Here is a 22,223-nt window from a genome sequence, read left to right as displayed (position 1 = left end):
CTTCAGCCTGTTTGTCACAGGCCTGTTTGTCACACCCAATTGGGCACAGATCTTCTTTTGGGAGAAGACCTAGAGTTAAGCACTTTCAGCTTTTGTTTGTCTCTTTGCTATGCAGCTCGTCTACCATTATGTATATCTTCCTTTTACTTTGAACATGTCTGAAGAAGCCCTTTTTATTATTCATAGCATCCCTCACCAACCTCAGCTCAGTCTGAGCTTTAGCTTTCCTGAAACCATGTCTGCAATTCTGGACAATCTGCTTGTACTGCTCCTTACTGACCTGTCCCTCCTTTCACCTCTGATGTATGACTTTTGATTTTCAGATTAATGCTAAGCTTTTTGTGCAGCCACATTGGAATTGTTTCTAATTGCACCTTTAGTATCTCCTTTTTTAGGAACTTCTATCCCTCTTGAACTCCTCCTCCTATTAGGTTTTCCTGCTATGGAACCCTATTTATCATTGTGGAGTTTATTAAAGACAGCTTTCCTTAAGTCCAAGTTTTGGCTACACTCAGCTCAGTTTTCCTTAAAATCTAGAATTTGAGCACTACATCATAACTTTCCTCAAACGTTCCTGCTGCTTTTACCTTATCAATTAACTCTTCCCTATTGGTCAGAATCAAGTCATGGGTGGCTGATCCCCTCTTTTGTCTTTTCCTTTGCTGATCTAAGAAAACATTTTTGTTTAATGAAGGAATAAAATCAGCTACTTCATTTTCCTTGTGGGGGACCTAATACAGCAGGGAGGGGGAACCTTCGGCCCATGGGGCCTGATAAAGTATGGGGTGGGGGTGGGGTTTCCCATCCAGACCAGCAGTTTTTGCCCTGCTGAAATTGTCTTCCTTCCTTCTGATTCTTGGCCTGCAGAGGTGCTATTTTAAAATGCTTCAGTCTCATGTGCTTACTTATGAGTAGACATGCCTCCTAGTATAAAACGTTAAGATGGAATGCATTTTTTTATTATTTCCCAGCCCCACTCACTCTTGCCTTTGCCCACGCCCATCACTGGAATGAGCAAGAGCATCTCCAAAATGGAATCGAGCCCCTAGGACCAAAAAAAAACCCCACCTCCCCATCCCTCCCGTCCTAATGTAATTTTTGCAATTTTGCAAACTCCCAAATGAGTCACTTTTTCGGCAAGAAAGACAGGAGAAAGGCAGTGAGTAGAAAGCAAAGTTGCAACTGAGGCACCCTAAGAGGCCTTTACAAGCTCTATGAAAGATTGAAGAGAATGAGGAAAAATGGCTATTGAGAAAACGAGTAAAAGACTTGTATTTCAAACTTTAAAATTAAGGAACAGAACAGTGACTCTTGTCACCGCCAGGCCGGTGTCCCAGCTGCACCTTCACTCCTCTAGAAAGAAGCTGCTGCTCCAGGCATGCCATGAAGATGCAGATGCTTCTAGCGTTGCCTTGTGCCCATTGAGGGAGCCTTTCTGGTCTCCTTTGGGGTGCTTGATGACAGATGAGGACCTCCTGGGTTGATCTCTGTGGCATTAATAGAAAATGCAACACTGGCTCGACAAGTGCCGGATGACCTTAAAATTACATTTCACAGCTCTCTATCCCCCATTTTTTACAATGCCCAATAGGCAGACAGTTGGCCATGAGAAAGCCAGATAATCTCCCTGCCCCCCCACCACTTCCCCCAGACAGGCCACGGCTGGTTTGTAAATGGCTTTGTGCAAGAGCTTTACCTGGAATCCGGTGAGGCCAAAACTGTTTGCAATGAGGGCAACGGGGTTCTGTTTGTGCTCCAAAGTATTTGGCAAGGCAAGGCAAGTGCATTGCAATCCCACAATCCTCACACATTTGGCTCTGAAATGGGAAAGATTCTCATGAATGGGAGGCTGCATGCCCTGCCCTTACGGGACTCCATCCAAAGCCTTATAGCGATCTCACAGCATGTGCCCTGGGGAATTCGAGGCACGGCCAAACGGCAGGAAGGCTAGTGGCTTGTGTTTAAATCCTAGAGAAGAAAGGGAACTGGCATGCGGGGGGGGGGGGCGCATTTTTACGTTGGGGGGAACTGGGCAGGCAGTGACACAAAACTACTAAGTAAGCTAACACTCCCAAGCCATGGCACTAAAAGGCTCCTTGAGTGGAGTTCCTCCCTCAGTAGCAGAGGTATGATGCAGACCTGAATGGAGAGGCTATGGCATATGTGGCACTTCCGGGCAGAGCCTTGGTAATGGCAGAGGATGTACTGCTCCAGCTCCAGGACGCAGCGCGTGTGCAGTGTGTACTCCCCCTCTTTCTGTAAAAGAAGAATACACACTGTTCTACACCTTTCCTTCATTATTTGAAGCACCCCCTCCTTGAGGACCAGGAAAGCCCTCAGATGGCTCCACCTGCCAGCCCCTTGAGGCACCAAAAGCCCTGACCTCACGAAGCCACTTGTTCTGCACCAGATTCTGTAGTAATTGTTCTGCCTCTCTTTTCTTCATCTTCTTTGGTTTCAGCCGGTCAGCTGAGTTGAGAATATCTGTGGAGGATGCAAAGCCACTTCCAGACAATACAATCAGGTCCATCTGCAAAAGGTTTTTTTAAAAAGTGTGTGTGTTTAGCACCTTCTGGCTAAGGAGCGAGAAGCAGTGTTCTTTAATTAAAAATAAAGCCAGGATGGGGACCAAGTAGCCCTCCAGAAGATATTAGACTCTAAATCCCGTTAGCCCCAGCTAACATGGTCACTGGGTGAGGATGATGAGAGTTGTAGTCCATCATCTGCCGGGCAGAGGGTCCCCACCTGATGTGTAGCACTCTGCATACAAAGCTGCATAATTTATAATGCCTTTGGCCTCCCAACAATTCAGTTATTCTCAATTAATACACAGACTGGTAGAATTCAGAGAACAACTACCCCAAGCCCACACAGTCTGAGCCCCCAAACACAAAAGCCACTCTTTTGAACCCACAGTTTTCTGGTCCAACACCCAATTCACAGAAGGCAAACTGCTGAGCCTCAAATGCCAAATCGCATATTTGCCCCCACAACACACAATAAATGCCAATTTCACAAAAGACAAAACTGGTGAAGTTGAGAGAAGCACACACATGAACTACCCATAACGTGGTAGGGAAATGCAATAAATAAATAAATAAATAAATAAATTGGCAAAACAGAATACACGAAAACCCCAGGCAACACACATTCCCTTCTAGGACCCCAGAATGTCCCTTGCCTTCTTATTTCTTGGAAGCTCTGAAACATTCTTGGAAAGAGAGGTGGCCTTGAAGGCATGTGCTTCACTTTACAGCTTGTGCTTTGCCGCCTCATTTATTTATTTATTTTAAAAACTCTAAAGATAGCAAAGTTGGGGGTGGGGGACTTGCAGGCAGGCAGCAATGGTGGTGTGTGTAGGAACAGCGTTCAGGACCCCCGGACTGAGTGGCAGGGAGGCAGAGAGAGGAGCAGCAATGCCACTTCCTGTTTCACAGCCAGTCACTGAGGGAGTGACTCCCCAGGTAAACCCAAGCCAAGCCAGGTCTCTGGTTAGGAAGGCAGGGTGCACAATGGTTAATTACTCACCATTTAAAAGGGGGTTCGACAAATTCATGGAGGATAAGTCTTTGTATGACAGTTGATGGGGCAGGAGGGGGCTCTTGCACTACTGTCCTGGTTGTGGGCTTCCCATAGGCAGCTACTTGGCCCCTTTGGGCAGGATGCTGACCTAGACAGGCCTTTGGAATGTACAAAGGAAATTCCAAAATGCAGGCACAAATAATGGGCTCAGCTCCTCTTTTATCATAGCCTCCGGAAGGAAGGCAGCCAGCAAAGCGCCTACACCAGCTAGACTTCACCCCTGTCATTGTGGCCCAAAGGCCACCTCTCAAACAGAATGCACTGCCTTGACAGGAGAGGTTTTCTGAGGTTTTCTGTTACATCCCAAGCACAATGGCAGAGATCAAACTAATTCTAAGGAAGGGAGGATGGGGAACTCTTGGGCAAGGAAGCTATAGAACTAGGGTCCATGCTGCTTCTATTCTCTTCAGAAGACTTTGAGCCAAGACTTTCTCCTCACCAATGAACTTAAGAGCCCAGGAACTCATAGAGGAGGTGCAGAAACCCCAAGGGGATCCAGACCCAAGTGGGTACAAGACGTGTTTTTTAGGGATCAAGATCCACAGGGAGTCCTCCCTTTCCAGAGTTCTTTGAAATGCAGTGGGGAAATCTCCAGAAAACATGGTGCAGTTCTTTGATATACTGAAGAACTTACAGAAATTAAGCAGCAGGTAGAGGAAAACTCCAGTTGAGTCTGACCAAACACATTTCAGAGCCCATTTTACAGCCTCATCTTTTTCTGACTGGTCCCCAGGGTGATCTGAGCCAACTCTCAAAAGTCCACTGCAATGTGTTTTCTAAGTACTTTCAGGACAACATTGCTCATAGCAGTTCAGTCACACAATGTGTGGAGGAAATAATCTGGCCTTTTTGATATGGGTGAGTTTCAGTTGTTGCCATCTTGAGGATGTGGACAAGCTACTCTAAGAGGCCTGATCCTTGCCCACTTAACTACACTTGAAAGGTGTGTGTGTGTGTGGGGGAGAGAGAGAGAGAGAGAGAATAGCTGAGAGCCCTGGAGGTGATTAATCCCTCTCTATAGGCCTTGAGCTGACCATGTTATCGGTACCACTTGGGGGATGGGTTCGAATATGATTTTTTGGCAAGGTATGGATGCCTAGAGATGGAAAATATGTGATAGCAAGTCATAACTATTTGCCTTTTGTGTTACCACTCCACTCCCAAGATACCTTGATGTAAATGGAATTTTTTTATAATGTTTAATATTGTGACTTTTATTATTAAACATAACAATTATAGTAATTCTGATTATATAAATTAATAATAATAATAATAATGATTATAATAATTACACCAATTAAAATATATAAATGTTTTAAGTATTGGGGGGGGTTGTTCAGAGCTGGTGGTGAATGACCGTGCAGCATCATGAAGAAGACTGAAACAAGCACATCCTGTTCCTCTGATCCCCAGTGTATAATTCATTTATGGTCAAATGCCCAACCTGGAGATACGCTGACAAGCCCACAGGACAACTCATCGTGGAAAACTCTGTTAGGGGCAGCTCAAGTAAGGAATCACATTCCACTGTTAGACATTGCAAGAAATGTGGAAAGCAACATGGTTCCCAAAGTATTTTACCACAGGAAGTGCAGGAGCCTGTTTACTATGAAGAGAGATGTATAGAGTATTAAGCGAAAAGCTGAAGCAAGTGTCAGTGATGATGCTGGAACGAGTGAGTGCACGAGTAAAGGCTTAAACAGAAGAACATAATTAAAGTCAAATGTATATGCTGAAGAATGTATGTTTTGTGGAAAGATAAAATGCTACAAGGGAACATCAACGCGTGAGAAATTTATCAAGGCCACGGAGCTTAGAGTTGAAAAAAGGCTTCGAAAGTGCACAACCATTAATTGGGATTCAAAGATCTTAGCAGTTTGTAGTAGGGACATAGTGGCTGCAGAAGCCCATTATCATGCATCTTGTTGTAAGAACGATACAAGGGTTAAAGCAAAGGAGGATCATGCATCTAGCATTTAAACCGATGATCACTACAAAAATATGAAAGATGAAGCATATGATGAACTATTTCAATACATTAGAACTGTGATTATTCCTAAAAAAGAAGTAATACGTGTGACGACTCTCACTGAAAGGTTTGAAACCCTCATGACACACAGAGGAATACAGGGAATAGACGAATCAACCAAGAAGCATATTAAAAGAAAATTGGAATTTGAGTTCGGTGACAGCCTCCATATATTCCCAGACAACCAAGGAAAATTATTGCCGCAACCTGATAGTGTCACGCTACAGGATGTTGTAAGAGAAAACCAGAGTTTGAAAAGAGAATTATCAGTTATGAGGCAGTAATGATAAGCTCAGATGACACTGATGTGTTTATTATGTGTTTGGGATTCCATGACAGAATCATGGCTAAAAAAAAATCTGAAATGTGGTACTAAAATACGTATGTGATTCCTTGACATTGGGAAAATAGCTTCAACTCTTGGTGAAAATGTTTGTCGAGCTATGACAGGTCTCCATACATTTACCGGATGTGACACAGTAAGCGCATTTGCAGGAAAAGTAAAAGTAAGTGCATTCAAAATCCTGTCTGCCAACAGACATACACAGGAAACATTTTCGCAGCTCGGAGACAAATGGGATCTCTCTGAAGAACTAATGGACAAATTGGAACAATTCTCGTGCTTAGTGTATGCACCAAAATCTTCGGTACATCATGTGAATGACTTGAGATATCACCTATTTTGCACAAAGAAGGGTTAGATAGACAGTCACCAACTTCCACCTTGCAGGAACTGTCTGAAGAAACATGCCGAACATGCAAATTATCAAGCCACTATAAGCAAGAGATGTCTTCTGAATGATCCACAGACACCTAGTCCAATTGGGAGAGGGTAGAAGTTGGAAAAACAAGATGGAGCAGAGCAACTGGTAGTGGACTGGATGGAGGGGCAGCCAGCACCGCAGGCTGTGTTAGATCTACTAGCTTGCAGCTGCATCTATCTATCTATCTATCTATCTATCTATCTATCTATCTAAAACGCTTAGGTATGTTACCGTTTTGCCATGCCCACTTTGCCTTCAGGAATTCTAGAATGGCTTCAGCTACGCCCCCACGGCTGCGCTCCTTCCTGACTCGCTCGCTGCCTTGAGGGGGGTGGGGCTCCCCTCCGTTCATCAAATCCACCAACTTACGCCTTCGGCTTTAACTGCTGTCTTGGATCCGAAACGAGACTACGACCCCCAACATTACTAGCAAAAATGCCCGTCACACGACAGATGTAGAGAAGCAGTCTGGTGAAGAGGTTAGTGGGGTTTGGCCCCTCTGCTAGGTCGGAAGCTCCTGGCAGTTAACTTTCTCAGAACTTAGAACTTCCATAGAAGGCCACAGTTCCAAGAAACGTTGCTAGATGGCGCCAGAGGGCAAAAACTATAACTACCTTGGAGGAGCAGTCTGGGCTTTTATATATATAGATTAAACAACAACAACAAAACTCCACACCACAATATGATTCATCCCCAGTGTAGAGAGCTCGGTTTCTGAAGGAAGGCTAGCAGAAGAGAGGTTTATCCTCCGTTCTTGAGAGGAATCAGCATGGGGCTGAGGGAAATGCGAAAGCTGAGGGGGGCGGTGATGTGCCCCAGTGTGTTTGGGAGAGAGAGGATGAAGGTGGCCGAGTGGGGGTGAAGGGGCAGAAGTCTCTGGGGGGCATATCCCACGTCATCTTTCATGAATTAAAAATGGCTGAACCGTGTGAAACAACTGTGAGAAATCGTAGAAGAAATGCTAATGAAACATTAGAGGACTGATCAAATAGACTTAGAGACCGAAATGAAACTTTACGACGATGAAGACAGACAGGGAACACTGAAGGAAGGGAAAACGATTGGAAATGTGAAGAACAGCAAAACATCGTAGGACTAATCAAATAGAAGTACCGGATGTGAATAATCAACAAGCTGTTATCAACGTGGAAGAGCATTACCTGGGAAATATGTCTTACAACTGTGGGTACTGCAATGCAAGATATTTACAATAACTCGAATCAACACTGTTCTTTTCTTGATGGTCCAGCTGGAACTGGAAAGACATTTCTTTACTCAACTCTACTACACGCCATACGAGGCAATGGAGATAGTGTTACTCCTCTTGCGTCTTGCAGCAACTCTATTAGCAAAAAGCAAAACTGCTCACTCTACGTTCAAGATACCTTTGCTGCTGAATGCAACTTCAACATGCAATTTAAAGCCAAACACAGATGAAGCTAAGGCACTTCTCCAAACAAAACTGATAACTTGGGATGAAGCACCAATGACGCACATTTACACTTTTCAAGCAGTAGACAGACTACTCTACTGCGCGATCTGACAGGATTAGACCAGTCTTTTGGAGGGAAAGTTATACTACTAGGCGGAGACTTCAGGCAAGTCCTACTACGAGGCTCAAGATCTCTAACTGTTGCCAGTTGTATAAAGAAACATAGGCTATGGTCCGAATTCCATGTACTAAAACTTACACGTAAGTAGATGATGGAAGAAGTGGTGCAACTATAAAGTTGCCTCCAGCCTGTTTTTTAAACACACAATACCCTGTAGAATAACTCTATAGTGACATTAACTTCAACACTGTTACAGCTCAGCAACTCAAACACAGAGCAATACTAACTGTAACAAATGACCATTCTTTGGAACTGAACAACGAAGTGTTAAACCATATGCCAGGAGAAGAGGTTGTTTACAAAAGTGTGGATACTGTAGCAAGCGATGCACCAAGTGATCATCTAGCATACCCTGAAGAGTTTCTCAACAGCTGAACACCAACAGGAATGCCTCCTCACAAGCTAAAACTGAAAGTTGGTGCTGTCATTATGCTACTACGAAATCTTATGCCATCACAGGGACTCTGCAATGGAACAAGATTAACAATTACACGTCTACAAAGACACATCATAGAGGCCCATGTAGTCAATGGATTGAACTTAGATACTATTCTTATACCGCACATACCTCTCATTCCATCTGATACAAATATGCCTTTCAAATTCAAAAGAAGACAGTTTCCTATACGTTTAGCCTTTTCAATGACCATTAATAAGTCACAGGGACAGACTTTTGACAGAATCTGCCTATACCTTCCAAAACCTGTATTCACTCACGGACAACTATATGTTGCTCTCTCAAGAGTTCGATCATTGGGCTCATTAAGTGTTGTATCTGAGAAGAACGAGATTGTTCATTGTGTTTACAATGAAATATATGAATGAATAAATAAATAAAATGCGATGATATTTTAAATTAATAACCTTTAAAATATGCTAGAACTGCGTTTGTTACGCCAGGTACGGCTAGTTATTATTTATTTATTTAAAACATTTATATCCCGCCCTATATCAATAAGATCTCAGGGCAGCATACAGATAAAAGCATACAGTATAAAAACAGTAAATATACACAGCTAAAAACAAATTAAACCATAAACCATTAGGAACTGCCAACTGCCAACATGTGTCTGCTGTCTAAATGACCTCAAGTGCACTGACATGTGCAGACTTCCCGGCTGTGAAAATCAAACAGACGCAGAGAGTGATGATGCCTATTCAGAAGAAGATGATTATGACGAATGTGAATGATAAAATTGTGTTTATGTTCAATTATAACATGCATTGCTTATTACTACTACTACTATTAGAAATTGTCAGTGAAAATTATGCATATAATCTATATCAATATATAAGGAATACAATAAAGTTCTATTGTTATTATTATGACTATATTATTATTATTATTATAATCATAATTATTTTATAAATACTATTGAATTTAATCAATATGGTGGAATTAGATTTATTTTTCAAAATATTATGATGAATTTGTATGCTATTTATCAAAAATATGAAAACCATTTTTTTCGCCTATAGTTGCTAATCCAATAATATCAGACAAAAGGCAAAGAGTTATGACTTCCTATCACATCTTTTCCATCTCTAGGCATCCATACCTTGCAAAAAAATCATATTAGAATCCATCCCCCCGACTGGTACCAATGGCCTAAATTTGAGGTCCTGGCTCATGGTCTACTAAAGACTCAGCTGCCTTAAAGAAAGAAATCCTTCTTAGACCTGGAAGTCTGTTCTAATTATTTGCAGACTACGATATCCCCCTTTTGGGTAAGGTGCTCAGGTGGGGGCAGCCAGGCAACTCCAGACATTCTTGGATGACAACAATTATCTGCGTAAACTTAAATCTGACTTTCAGGCCCAAGTTTAGCATGGAAACCACTTTGGTCACCCTGGTGGATGAGCAATACTGGGAGAGAGGCAGGGGGAACAAAGACCTGCTAATTCTCCTGGACTTCTCAGCAGCTTTTGATACCATTGACCTTCTGAGCCATCTTGCTGGAATGGGAATGAGGGGTATTGGGTTCTGGTGGTTCAATTCTTACCAGGCAAGTCAGTTCCTGAAAGTAGTGCAGGGAGACTTAGGGCCTTGCTAGACCTGGTGGAAAATCCGGGTGAAAGGAGGGGAAACCTCGCGTTATGAATAACGCAAGATCTTGCCCTTATTCACACGTGAGCCGCGATGAGCTCTGGAGGAGAGCCGTCGCGGCCATCATTTTTTTTCTTTTAAAGCAGCAGCAGCAGCAGCGCAGGAGCCAGAAATGGTAAGTGGGTTTAAAAAAAAACTCCTTCCCCCACATCCGCGATCTCCCTGCCCTGGCCCTGTTCTCCTTCCCCACCCCCCGTCCGCCAAGCCTGATGCCCCCCCGCCCAATTGCCCCCACCCGCCATGCCCATCCAATCACCCGCCCGCCATGTCCGACGCCCCCTCCATTCCCCCCCCCCGGCCGCGATCTCCCCAACCTGGCTCTGCTCTTCCCCCCCCATCTCTCCCGCTGGATCCGCTCTTTCCTCCCAGCCCCCATCTCCCCCCTGCGATTTTCCAACTAAGAGCCCAGACCTGCGGAAAGAGACTGCCCCCTGCGCAGGTCTGATGTTTGAATGCTGCCATACTCACTGTCTTTTTGAACAACTCTAGTTCATTTTCAGAATAGTTGCTTGCCATTTTGGTGAATTCAGTTTCTGCCAGGTTCACCTAGGAAAACAAATATAACAAGAGACTGCAAAAAGCCCTTAAGCCAAGAGGAAGCTATGCAACAGTCTTACTGGTTACCACAGCATAGAAGTGGCTAGTCCCTCTAGATGAAGCCACCACAAGAGATGAAAGGTCCCTGATAATCAGCAGGATGCGAGCAAGGGAAATGCCTCCCCATAACACACACACACACACACACAAAACAACCTGGCACAATCTCTGGAAAAGCTTTACCTGGCTTGCTATTGCTTTCAAATTACAAGGTAAAGCCACGTGGTAGCACCGCGTCTCACCTTACCAAAGCATAGTATGTTCTCCCATTTTCTTCCGACAGGCCTTTCCGGATCTCCATAAACAAATGCTGTAGTTGAACATTCACAAAATTGATGAAATCGTCCAGTTTATCTTGCACATAGTAGACTGGAGAGGACATACAATGGAAAAACCATCACCTTGCCATACAGCCTTTTGGGTAAAGACACAGCTGGCATTCAAGAGCACATATACCCAGGAACGGGCTTACAGCAAGCAGAGATATTTGGAAAATACTGCTAAATGACTCTGTACTACTCTACAGTGAGACAAAACTTGCACAATATTCCAAGTCGCTACACCTTTGGCACATAAGCAGATCTGTTGCTGAAGGGAGATTTGATTGGCTGAGTGCTCTTTATTTCTTTTACTGTTTTTAATTGTGTTTTTAATTTATTTATTTTATGGTATATTTTAATTAAGACTTCATTTTTAATCTGAGCGTCATTTTTTGGCAGGAAGGTAGAAAATAAATTAAACAAATAATTAAAATAAAAAGGATATTGTAAAGTTGGAAAATGCAGAAAGGGGCAATCAAAATCATCAATTTTCAGAGGAGCAGCCATCTTAGTCTGTTGCAACAGAAACAAGGTGTCTTGTGACATCTAAAAGATTTTGTTTACAAAATGTATTAAGGCATAAACTTTTTTGGACACTGTCCACTTCATCAGATGCATGAAGTGTTAACTTCACATTGGCAGATTTATATACTCAGGCTTGGCAGGGTGTATTGTAAACAGTTAGGTCACAGGGAATTGAAATGCAAAAATGATAGACAGTGATAATTACCTTAACAGTTGCAATTCATAAAATATCGTTGGGTGAATTTGGTAAGATCATGGTATGGAGTTCTGCAGTGTGTGATATCTCAGGGTTGTGGCTAAGCTATTTTACTGCTCCAAATGAATGCAGGGTAGGGGCCAAAACAGGGAGTAAGAGTGAAAGGTGGGCTTTTGTACAAGGGAAATGCACTTAGTCTTTCCATTGCTGTATGTTATTTGCTCTTTGGGGAGATAGTGTGGCTAGTGTATGTACATGATGTCATATGGCCATAGATGGAGGTGGGTAATGTTTGAAAATTATCTTTATGATGTTGTGGTCTCAATAGATAAGGGGGATGGGGAGAGACAAAAAACAGACCAGATGTTATTTTGTGATGAGTGCTGGCTGTGGGCCAACTGTTTGTTGTACATGGTTGGTGGACTTTGAGGTGAGTGATGTGGATGTGCTTGGGAAAGGTTATTATGGAGGGAATTGGGGATACTGTTTTCATCTCTGTGACCACAGGCATAGGGAGATATGGCTTAAGGGAGAAGGGAGAATCATAGAATAGCAGAGTTGGAGCGGCCTACAAGGCCATCGAGTCCAACCCCCTGCTCAATGCAGGAATCCACCCTAAAGCATCCCTGACAGATGGTTGTCCAGCTGCCTCTTGAATGCCTCTAGTGTGGGAGAGCCCACAACCTCCCTAGGTAGCTGATTCCATTGTCGCACTGCTCTAACAGTCAGGAAGTTTTTCCTGATGTCCAGCCGGAATCTGGCTTCCTTTAACTTGAGCCCGTTATTCCGTGTCCTGCACTCTGGGAGGATCGAGAAGAGATCCTGGCCCTCCTCTGTGTGACAACCTATTAAGTATTTGAAGACTGCTATCATGTCTCCCCTCAATCTTCTCTTCTCCAGGCTAAACATGCCCAGTTCTTTCAGTCTCTCTTCATAGGGCTTTGTTTCTAGACCTCTGATCATCCTCGTTGCCCTCTTCTGAACACGCTCCAGCTTGTCTGCGTCCTTCTTGAATTGTGGAGCCCAGAACTGGACGCAATACTCTAGATGAGGCCTAACCAGGGCCGAAGAGAGAGGAACCAGTACCTCACGTGATTTGGAAGCTATACTTCTATTAATGCAGCCCAAAATAGCATTTGCCTTTCTTGCAGCCATATCGCACTGTTGGCTCATATTCAGCTTGTGATCTACAACAATTCCAAGATCTTTCTCGTTTGTAGTATTGCTGAGCCAAGTGTCCCCCATCTTGTAACTGTGCATTTGGTTTCTATTCCCTAAATGTAGAACTTGGCATTTATCCCTATTAAATTTCATTCTGTTGTTTTCAGCCCAGCACTCCAGCCTATCAAGATCACTTTGAAGTTTGTTTCTGTCTTCCAGGGTATTAGCTATCCCACCCAATTTGGTGTCATCTGCAAATTTGATCAGCGTTCCCTGCACCTCCTCGTCCAAATCATTAATAAAAATGTTGAAGAGCACTGGGCCCAGGACTGAGCCCTGCGGCACCCCACTCGTTGCCTCTCCCCAGTTTGAGAAGGTTCCATTGATAAGTACTCTTTGAGTCCGATTCTGTAGCCAACTGTGGATCCACCTAATAGTTGTTCCATCTAGCCCACTTTTAGCTAGTTTGTTAATCAGAATGTCATGTGGTACTTTGTCAAAAGCTTTGCTGAAGTCAAGATATATGACGTCCACAGCATTCCCACAGTCCACAAGGGAGGTTATCCTATCAAAAAATGAGATCAAATTAGTCTGACAGGATTTGTTCCTGACAAATCCATGTTGGCTTCTAGTAATCACTGCATTGATTTCAAGGTGTTTACAGATTGACTTCTTTATAATCTGCTCCAGAATTTTCCCAGGGATGGATGTCAGACTGACTGGTCTGTAGTTCCCAGGTTCCTCCTTTTTGCCCTTTTTGAAGATAGGGACAACGTTAGCCCTCCTCCAGTCATCCGGCACCTTACCCGTCTTCCATGATTTTGCAAAGATAATAGACAAAGGTTCCGAGAGTTCTTCCGCTAGCTCCTTCATTACTCTTGGATGCAGTTCATCGGGCCCTGGAGATTTGAACTCATTCAAGGAAATTAGGTGTTCTTTGACCATTTGTTTATCAATCTCAAACTGCAATCCTGCCCCCTCAACTTCTGCTTCACATTTTCCAGGGGGGTCATAGACCCGCTTTTGGGAGAAGACCGAGGCAAAGTAGGAATTGAGCACTTCAGCCTTTTCTTTGTCATCTGTTATCAATTTGCCATCCTCATTAAGCAGTTGAACCACCATTTCTTTCCTCTGTCTTTTACTACTCACGTATCTGAAGAAAGCCTTTTTATTGCTTTTAGCATCCCTCGCTAATCTCAGCTCATTCACAGCTTTAGCCTTCCTGACGCCATTTCGGCACTTCTGCGCCACTTGTCTGTACTCTTCTTTTGTAGCCTGGCCTTCCTTCCACTTCCTATATGTATCCCTTTTTGTTTTCAGTTCATCAATAAACTTTTTGTGGAGCCACATTGGTTTCCTCTGTTGTCTTCTATCTTTTCTCCTTGTTGGAATTGTTTGTAACTGTGCCTTTAAAATTTCATTTTTTAGATACTCCCACCCATCCTGCACTCCTTTTCTTTTTAGGCTCCCTTGCCACGGGACCTTACTTATTATAGTTCTGAGTTTATTAAAATCAGCTTTCCTAAAATCCAGAGTACGTGTATGGCTACGCTCGACTTTTGTCTCCTTCATAATCAAGAATTCAAGTATGACGTGGTCACTTTCCCCCAGAGTTCCCGTAACTGCCACTTTATCCACTAAGTCATCCCTTTTGGTCAATAACAAGTCAAGGATTGCCGATCCTCTAGTTCCTTCCACCACTTTCTGTAGGAGAAAGTTATCACCCATACATGTCAGGAATTTCTTGGAAGGGCCGCTTTTGGCAGTAATGGTCTCCCAACAGATATCAGGGTAATTGAAGTCCCCCATCACTACTACATCACACTTCCTTGAAACACTGGTAATTTGTTTCTCAAAAGTTTCGTCCTCGTCTTCTCCTTGATTGGGTGGTCGGTAGTAGACTCCGATTATCATATTCTTTTTATTCCTAGCCCCATTTATTTTAATCCAGACGCTCTCGACGGGGCTCCCAATCTCATCCGCCTGTATTTCTGTGCAGGGATAGGTATTTTTAACATATAGTGCAACTCCACCTCCCTTTCTATTTCTTCTGTTCTTTTTGAACAAGTTATATCCTTCAATTGCTATATTCCAGTCCTGGGAGTCATCCCACCAAGTTTCAGTTATACCTATCAAGTCGTATTTGCCTTCATGTAATAAGAGTTCAAGTTCATTCTGTTTGTTTCCCATGCTCTGGGCATTAGTATATAGACATCGAAGACCATGTGTTTCTAGGTTATACTTAGTTGGGGGTTTTTTTGCCCCACTTTCCCTGAATAGGGAGAAATTACCATTTATTCCTTCTCTCTGCTTTCTGTTCTTTAAGCAGTTACTGATCCATAAGAGCAGTTTTATTCCTGGGCACAGGAAAAGGAAGACCAGGCCTTAAGTCTCCCTAATGAATCCACTTTTGGCCTCCCCATAAGAGCCCAAGCAGTCCTCTTGGTTAAGAGGGCTTCCTCAAAGCAGAACAGAAACAAACATAGGGGCTACCCCTCATACCCATCTTCAGTAGACATCTCTTTTGGATATAAAGCTCATGGTCTTCGATGTCTATATACTAATGCCCTGACTATGGGAAACAAACAGAACGAACTTGAACTCTTAATAAATATAGGCAAATACTTGATAGGTATAACTGAAACTTGGTGGGATGACTCCCATGACTGGAATACAGCAATTGAAGGATATAACTTGTTCAAAAAGGACAGAAGAAATAAAAAGGGAGGCAGAGATGCACTATATGTTAAAAATACTTATCCCTGCACAGAAATACAAGCGGATGAACGTGGGAGCCCCATCAAGACCACCTGGATTAAAATAAATGGGGCAACGAATAAAAGGAGCATGCTAGTCGGAGTCTACTACCCACCACCCAATCAAGAAGATGAGGATAAAACTATTGAAAAACTAGGATACAGCTCATCGGTCCCTGGAGATTTAAACTTGTTCAAAGAAATTAGCTGTTCCTTAACTATTTGTTTAACAATCTCAAACTGCAATCTTGCCCCTTCAGCTTGTACTTGACTATAGTACAAGACCCGTTTTTGGGAGAAGACTGAGCTAAAGTAGGAATTTAGCACTTTGGCCTTTTCTTTGTCTTTTGTTATCAATTTACCATCCTCATAAAGCAGTTGAACCACCATTTCCTTCCTGTCTTTTACTATTCACGTATTTGAAGAAAGCCTTTTTATTGCTTTTAGCATTCCTTGCTAGTCACAGTTTATTCTCAGCTTTAGCCTTACTGCCCCCATTTCAGCACTTCTGTGCTACCTGTCTGTACTCTTCTTTTGTAGCCTGGCCATCCTTCCACTTCCTATATGTATCCTTGTTTTCAGGTCATCTCTAATTTTTTTGTGGGCTCTCCCATGCTAGAAGCCTTTGTTTCTTCTGTTGTCTTCTATCTTTTTTCCTTGTTGGAATTGTTTGTAATTGTGCCTTTAAAATTTCCTTTTTAAAAAACTCCCACCCATCTTGGACTCTTTTTCTCATTAGGGTCACTTGCCATGGGGCCTTACTTATCATAGTTCTGAGTTTATTCAAATTAGCTTTCCTAAAATCCAGAGAATGTGTATGGCTACACTCAGCTTTTGCTTCCTTTAAAAGCAAGTATTCAAGTATGACGTGGTCACTTTCCCCCAGAGTTCCTGTAACTGTCACTTTATCCACTAAGTCGTCCCTATTGGTCAGTATCAAGTCAAGGATAGCCAATCCTCTAGTTCCTTCCTCCACTTTGTGTAGGAGAAATTTATCACCCCCACATGTCAGGAATTTCTGGGAAGGGCCACTTTTGGCAATATTTGTCTCCCAACTGATATCGGGGTAATTGAGGAGGGCAACCAAGATTATCAGGGGTATACTTTTGTAAGCCGCCATGAGAGCCTTTTTTTGCTGAATGGCGGCATAAAAATCCTTAAATAAATAAATAAATAAATGGAAACAAAGTCCTATGAAGAGAGACTGAAAGAACTGGGCATGTTTAGCCTGGAGAAGAGAAGATTGAGAAGAGACATGATAGCACTCTTCAAATACTTAAAAGGTTGTCACACAGAGGAGGCCAGGATCTCTTCTTGATCATCCCAGAGTGCAGGACACGGAATAACGGGCTCAAGTTACAGGAAACCAGATTCCGGCTGGACATCAGAAAAACCTTCCTGACAGTTAGAGCAGGATGGCAATGGAACCAGTTACCTAGGGAGGTGGTGGGCTCTCCCACACTAGAGGCCTTCAAGAGGCAGCTGGACAAGCATCTGTCAGGGATGCTTTAGGGTGGATTCCTGCATTGAGCAGGGGGTTGGACTCGATGGCCTTGTAGGCCCCTTCCAACTCTGCTATTCTATGATTCTATGAAGTCCCCCATCACTACTATATCGCATTTCCTTGAAATACTGGCAATTTGCTTTTCAAAAGTTTAGTCTTCATCTTCTCCTTGATTGGGTAGTCGGTAGTAAACTCCAACTGTCATGTTACTTTTGTTCTTTGCCCCGCTTATTTTAATCCAGGTACTCTCGATGAGGCTCCCAGGCTCATCCTCCTGTATTTCTGTGCAGGGATAAGTATTTTTAACATATAGTTATTTCATGTATTTGTTGCCCAATGGGCAAATGCCCTCAGGGTACTTCACAGTCATAAAGACCTCCACTTCACACCTGTGCTTGGCCAACCTTCTTACACCACAATGAAAAGCACACTTGGCCCTCCCTCTGCCCCAGTCAGTCAAGTCTGGGCTCCAACAGAAAAGTGAAGAACATCTGCTGAGTTGGCATGTGGGGAGTGTGAAGATGGCACAGAAGGGGCATTGTAGCAGATGGGGGCCTGAGAGGGACATGCAGGGCAGGACCATTGAGGCTGGCCACCATGAGCCAGGCACAAGTTGCCTTCTCCTCCCAGCAAGTGTCTCATTGAAATGGCAACAACCTGGAAACAAAGCACCCCCTCACCCAATCCCAACTTTTTGCATTATTTGTTTTATTATTTAAAACTCTCTTAGAGGCCTCCAGCCTCCTTCCTTCAGGACAGGTCCTAACAAAGATAACAATGGGTGGGAGGGCCACTAGCGACATGCCATTTCCCAATGTATCCATGCCTGCCCTTTTAACATTAAGATTGCAGGACGAGAGCCTCCTCGCCTGACCTTTGGGTGCTTCTAGGCTCTTCTGTCATTTTCTCCTCCATGGATTTTTTCTGGCAAAGAGAAAGACCAAAGGAGCACTGGGAAAACACTGGAGGATTATAAAGGTCACCTGGACCCCCCATAAAATTCCATGAATGGTGCAGGGTGATTGCAGGCTAAAAGCCTAATCTGCAAGCACCCCTAAATCTCTTTCTCACCACCTCAACTCACTTCTGGTATTGGAGCTGAGCAAAAAGTGCCTGAGACAATACAATGAAGGAAGAAAAGGTGAGAAAGGACCCTGCCCTTGGACCAACCCCTGCTTCGAAGGAGTGCACACACACTACAATCCCTGCTCTACTTCGCATAGGGCACACAACATATTCATTGTGGCATAATGCACTGTGACATCTTCCCAAGAGGACATCACATGGCTCACTGCATTTTAAACTCTTTTCCTATTCACTCAGGGTGGTTATGCAGAAAGCGAGGATTGTGTCCTGCCAGACTTGATCCAACAGCCTTGTTGAGCCTCCTGTTATTAATTTATGGGCTGAACAATCCCACCCCACACCCTTTTTCTAATGTGGACTTGCCGCCATCCAAATATTTGCATTCTTCTCTGAAGATTATTTCCTGGAAAAGTGCCTTAAGCAGGGCTGAGCATAAGATAGCTCTCCAGTTGCTTTGCATTTCATCTCCCACCATTCCTGACCGCTGGCCATGGTGGCAGGGGCTTCTGGGCACTGGAATCCAACACACTGGGGATCTATCTTCTGCCCATCCACTCCTGCCATAAGGACATTCACAGTGGAGGATGAGCAAGAGGAGGATTTCATGCCCTCCCCTTCTGCTCAGACTAACCCTTGTGTAGCTCACAACACTGCTGGTGCAACTTCCGGGCTTCTGATCTTTCCACTATGCCAAGGGCCAGGAGGGCTTGCAGGAAGTGCCGGTGGGCATCGCTCATTGGGACAGTCATCGTTGCTCTGGGCATGGGATGCACAGACGGTGTCAGCAGCCACACTTAGCTACAAAGGAGAGAGAGACGTAAGGAGTCAGGGGCAAAGCAAAGAGAGCTCCTTGGCTGGACTTCTGGCAGAGCCACACACCTGGCAAGCTGGGCGGGGGGTGGGGTGGGGACGATGCTGGGCTGCCAGCTTTGCCCCAATGCAGCATCACATGTGGAATGCCTGAGGCATGTGGCCCACCAGCGGGCTTATTTCCCCAGCCAGTGGAGAAGGCCTGCCCAAGCACCAGCTCATGTGGCAAACCCACTGGGCTGTACCCTGCATGGCCTGAGTGGGGATCCAGTGGAGAGTGCAGCGGTACAGCCCAGGCCACTCAGGCAGTGCAGAGGAGGCCAGCTCTGCAGATATCAGCCATTTGCTTTTCCAAGCCTGAAGGGGAGGTGTCTGGAAGAAGTCCAGACGAGGCAAAATGCATCTCGGGCCAGCACTATCTTTTGTGTGTCCTGAGGCTCATGTGAAGAAGCCCCACACGTGTGTTAGTCATTATCTCATGGACCTGGCTGCAGTTTCACACATTCTTGTAACATGTCGTGAACTTAAGCAATGGGTGTTGACACGTGTGTCATACCACAGGTGTTTCAGAGCTCTCTGACACTTAAATTGTGCGTCGAAACCCGAATCTGAGACACGCAGCGCAATGTGGAAGCGAACCGCGGCTGATGTGAAGCACAGCTGGCGGGGGGCAGTGTCGAGGAACTGCCGAGCATCCTCTAAGCATGGGCAGAGTGCAGCCGAGGGAGGGAGGCTGTTGCTGGCCTGCGCCCACCCCACCGCAAGCCCCTTCGTACGTTTCACCTGGCAGAAGGAGCGGAACGCCTCGCCCTCCCCGCGGAAAGAGTAGCAGAGCAGCCGCCGGGGCAGGCGGACTGCCAGGCCCCGGCAAGCTCCCGCGCTGGGAAGGAGAGCGACGCTGTGGCAGGCTCAGAGCCGGTCGAAGGCAGGCAGGCAGGCAGGCAGGCTTCAGGGCTTCCGCTCGCAGCACAGACTGGAGCGACGCCAGCCACTTCTACGCGAGGCAGGCAGGCCGGGGCTTCCAAAGCGGCCGCTGGTCCCGCCGGCTCTAGCCCCTCCGCTGCCAGAGGCCGGACGCGGCTTCTGCGGGAGGGCAGGCGCGCCCCTCCACGGCAAGGCCGCCACGGGACAGCCGCCGGGTTCCGAGGCCGGGTGCTGAAGGCGCCGCCACGGGCGTGGGGGGGGGGGGGGAAGCGGGCGGTCCCGTCGGCTGGCGGGGCGGAGGCTGGCGCTGGCAGGCAGGCCGGGGCTTCTGCGGCGAGCCGCGCCGCCCAGGAGGAAATCAAGGACGGACGCGGCGGCTCGGCCCGGCCTGGCCCAGACGCTCTTCGTGCGCGCTGCGGGCCGAGTGACGCGCGCGACCCTCGGCGGACTTCGCGCCCCGCTCGCTCGATGGGCCTCGCTGGCGCCACAGGTCTCTGGCGGGCCCGGATGCTGCGCCTGCTGCTGCCGCTGCTGGGCCACGGTGAGTATCTCGGCGGCGGGCGGAGCCAGGGCGCAAGAGCCGCGGGCCTCTTCCTGGGTGACTCCCCTCCCGTGGCGACGAAGCGGGACTCGAGGGCCGCCGCAGCTCAGCTCCCCGGTTGGGATGGAATGGAGGGATGGGTCCCGGCGGGGCTGGCGGGCAGTGAAGTGCGTCTCCACCCAGCCGCTGCGTAGGAGAGAGGCGGCGGCCGGCAGGCCGGGCTCGGGAACAGGACGCCTGGCCGAGCCGGGGCCGGCGCCCCCTCTCAAGCATTCCTGTGCGGAGGAGGGTCCCGGTAGCCTCCACAGCGACTGGGGGCCGTGCTGAGCCTGCAAAGGGCCCGTGTTTACTTCGGCGTGTGAGCCGACGCCGCGCGGTGCCTGTGGCGGTCGTGACTGGCGAGGCCTTCTCTCTGGCGGCCTTGCTTCCCTGGACCCGTGGAAGGAGCACTTCACGGAGCCCACACGGCACTTCAGCGTTTGCTTTAGGCTGCCTTCCCTGCCAGTGTAATGCAAATCCTGGGATAGATGAGCTGTGCTACTTCTGGCCTGGCTCAAGAAATGGGCCTGTCACAAACGCTACAAGTAGTTAGGCCTTCTTTTCCAGTCAGTTGTATCAGCAGAAAGTTGTTTGTTTTGCTTAAGTTTGATATAAAATAACAGGCGAAAAGGGGGCATTTCAGGGGGAGGGGAGGGAACCAGAGAGGACAGGATACAAGCTGTACTGAGGCCTCTCCAGCCTCTTTCCCTCTTGCTCTGAGGTGCCATCACAAGACAGACTAAAAAACCTGCCTAGCTGAAAATGCAGGGTGGGAGGACAGGGAGGCAAACATATCCCTCGCCACTCCCACCCTCCAGTGTATGATCAGAATCGTCCAAGTTCGGAGGCATCCGGTCATCAAGGGCATAAGTGATTTATTTTAACAGTTTCTAAACCATCAACAAACAATCCCGGGGTAGGACACATAAAATTTTATATATGTATGTATATATAAAACAATAACAAATAACAACTATAAGAGGCTGTATTTGGAGGCTTGTCTACTCAGGGCCCAGTCAAAATAGGTTCTTTGGATTACCAACTAGACCACTTGTGAAAGGAATGACAGTTTATTGATAGAAAATGGATGCAGTAATTTTAAAATGTACTTAATTTTAAAAAGTACAAAGAAAGCTCACACATCTTTTCAACCAATGAAGCTGGCACCTTTGTCACAGCAGAATATGCACTGAGCCCCACATCAACACTGTATGAGACATCATTCCTAGGACCAAAGTTCTCCAGGCTAGTTGTGTACATTTTCCCACATGGAGTGAAACCAAGGCCTAAGGTTTATTCTGGGATCATCCTGGGATCATCCCTGTTCATGTAAATGACACACAGGATCCCGGGAGCAGGCAGAGACGACCCCGGGATAAACCTTAGGTCTAGCTAAAGCCCAAGTTGATTGGGCCTTAGCCTAATTATTTATACCCTTTCCTGATATTTTAAAACATGCAGGAGACATCACAGGAAGGTAAATGAGTTATCTTCCCTATTACTAGAAAATATCAATATTTCAACACTGGGGGAGGAAGAAACCTTCATCTCTCCAGTGAGATAAAATATCACATCCTTATCTGCTTAGAAAGGTGAAGCAAAAAAAGGAAGTTAGGCAGCTGCATAACCGTTGACATGAGAATTACACCATTATCAGCATCAGCAATTG

At 45.7% G+C, this 22,223-nt stretch overlaps 3 protein-coding genes across 4 annotated transcripts in view; 2 read left to right on the top strand and 1 right to left on the bottom strand.

Annotated features, from left to right (window-relative positions):
- Positions 1-22,223, top strand: part of KDM8 (lysine demethylase 8) — a 402,374-nt gene that overhangs the window by 32,586 nt on the left and 347,565 nt on the right. The gene's annotated exons all lie outside the window — the stretch shown is intronic.
- Positions 1,247-20,097, bottom strand: NSMCE1 (NSE1 homolog, SMC5-SMC6 complex component). Of its 2 annotated transcripts, none has more exons than XM_063143123.1 (8): positions 19,827-20,097; positions 18,872-19,038; positions 10,940-11,061; positions 10,564-10,641; positions 2,384-2,530; positions 2,140-2,256; positions 1,697-1,817; positions 1,247-1,487 (listed from the first exon to the last, which is right to left on the bottom strand). In XM_063143123.1, the coding sequence occupies exons 2-8, from the start codon at positions 19,002-19,004 to the stop codon at positions 1,402-1,404; spliced, it is 804 nt and encodes a 267-aa protein (XP_062999193.1). In that variant the 5' UTR covers positions 19,005-19,038; positions 19,827-20,097; the 3' UTR covers positions 1,247-1,401. The 2 variants fall into 2 exon arrangements, with proteins under 2 accessions (XP_062999193.1, XP_062999194.1); XM_063143124.1 differs by having other exon boundaries at positions 19,834-20,097.
- Positions 19,153-22,223, top strand: part of IL4R (interleukin 4 receptor) — a 68,446-nt gene continuing 65,375 nt past the window's right edge. The window contains exons 1-2 of the mRNA XM_063143411.1: positions 19,153-19,335; positions 19,816-20,515. Coding sequence (XP_062999481.1) covers positions 19,153-19,335; positions 19,816-20,515 — 883 coding nt within the window. The remainder of the gene's footprint in view (positions 19,336-19,815; positions 20,516-22,223) is intronic.

The sequence above is a fragment of the Elgaria multicarinata genome, chromosome 17 (genome assembly GCF_023053635.1).
Source record: "Elgaria multicarinata webbii isolate HBS135686 ecotype San Diego chromosome 17, rElgMul1.1.pri, whole genome shotgun sequence".
NCBI lineage: Eukaryota > Metazoa > Chordata > Lepidosauria > Squamata > Anguidae > Elgaria > Elgaria multicarinata.
Note: the sequence above shows the minus strand (reverse complement) of the source record. Positions and strands in the feature narration are given on the sequence as shown.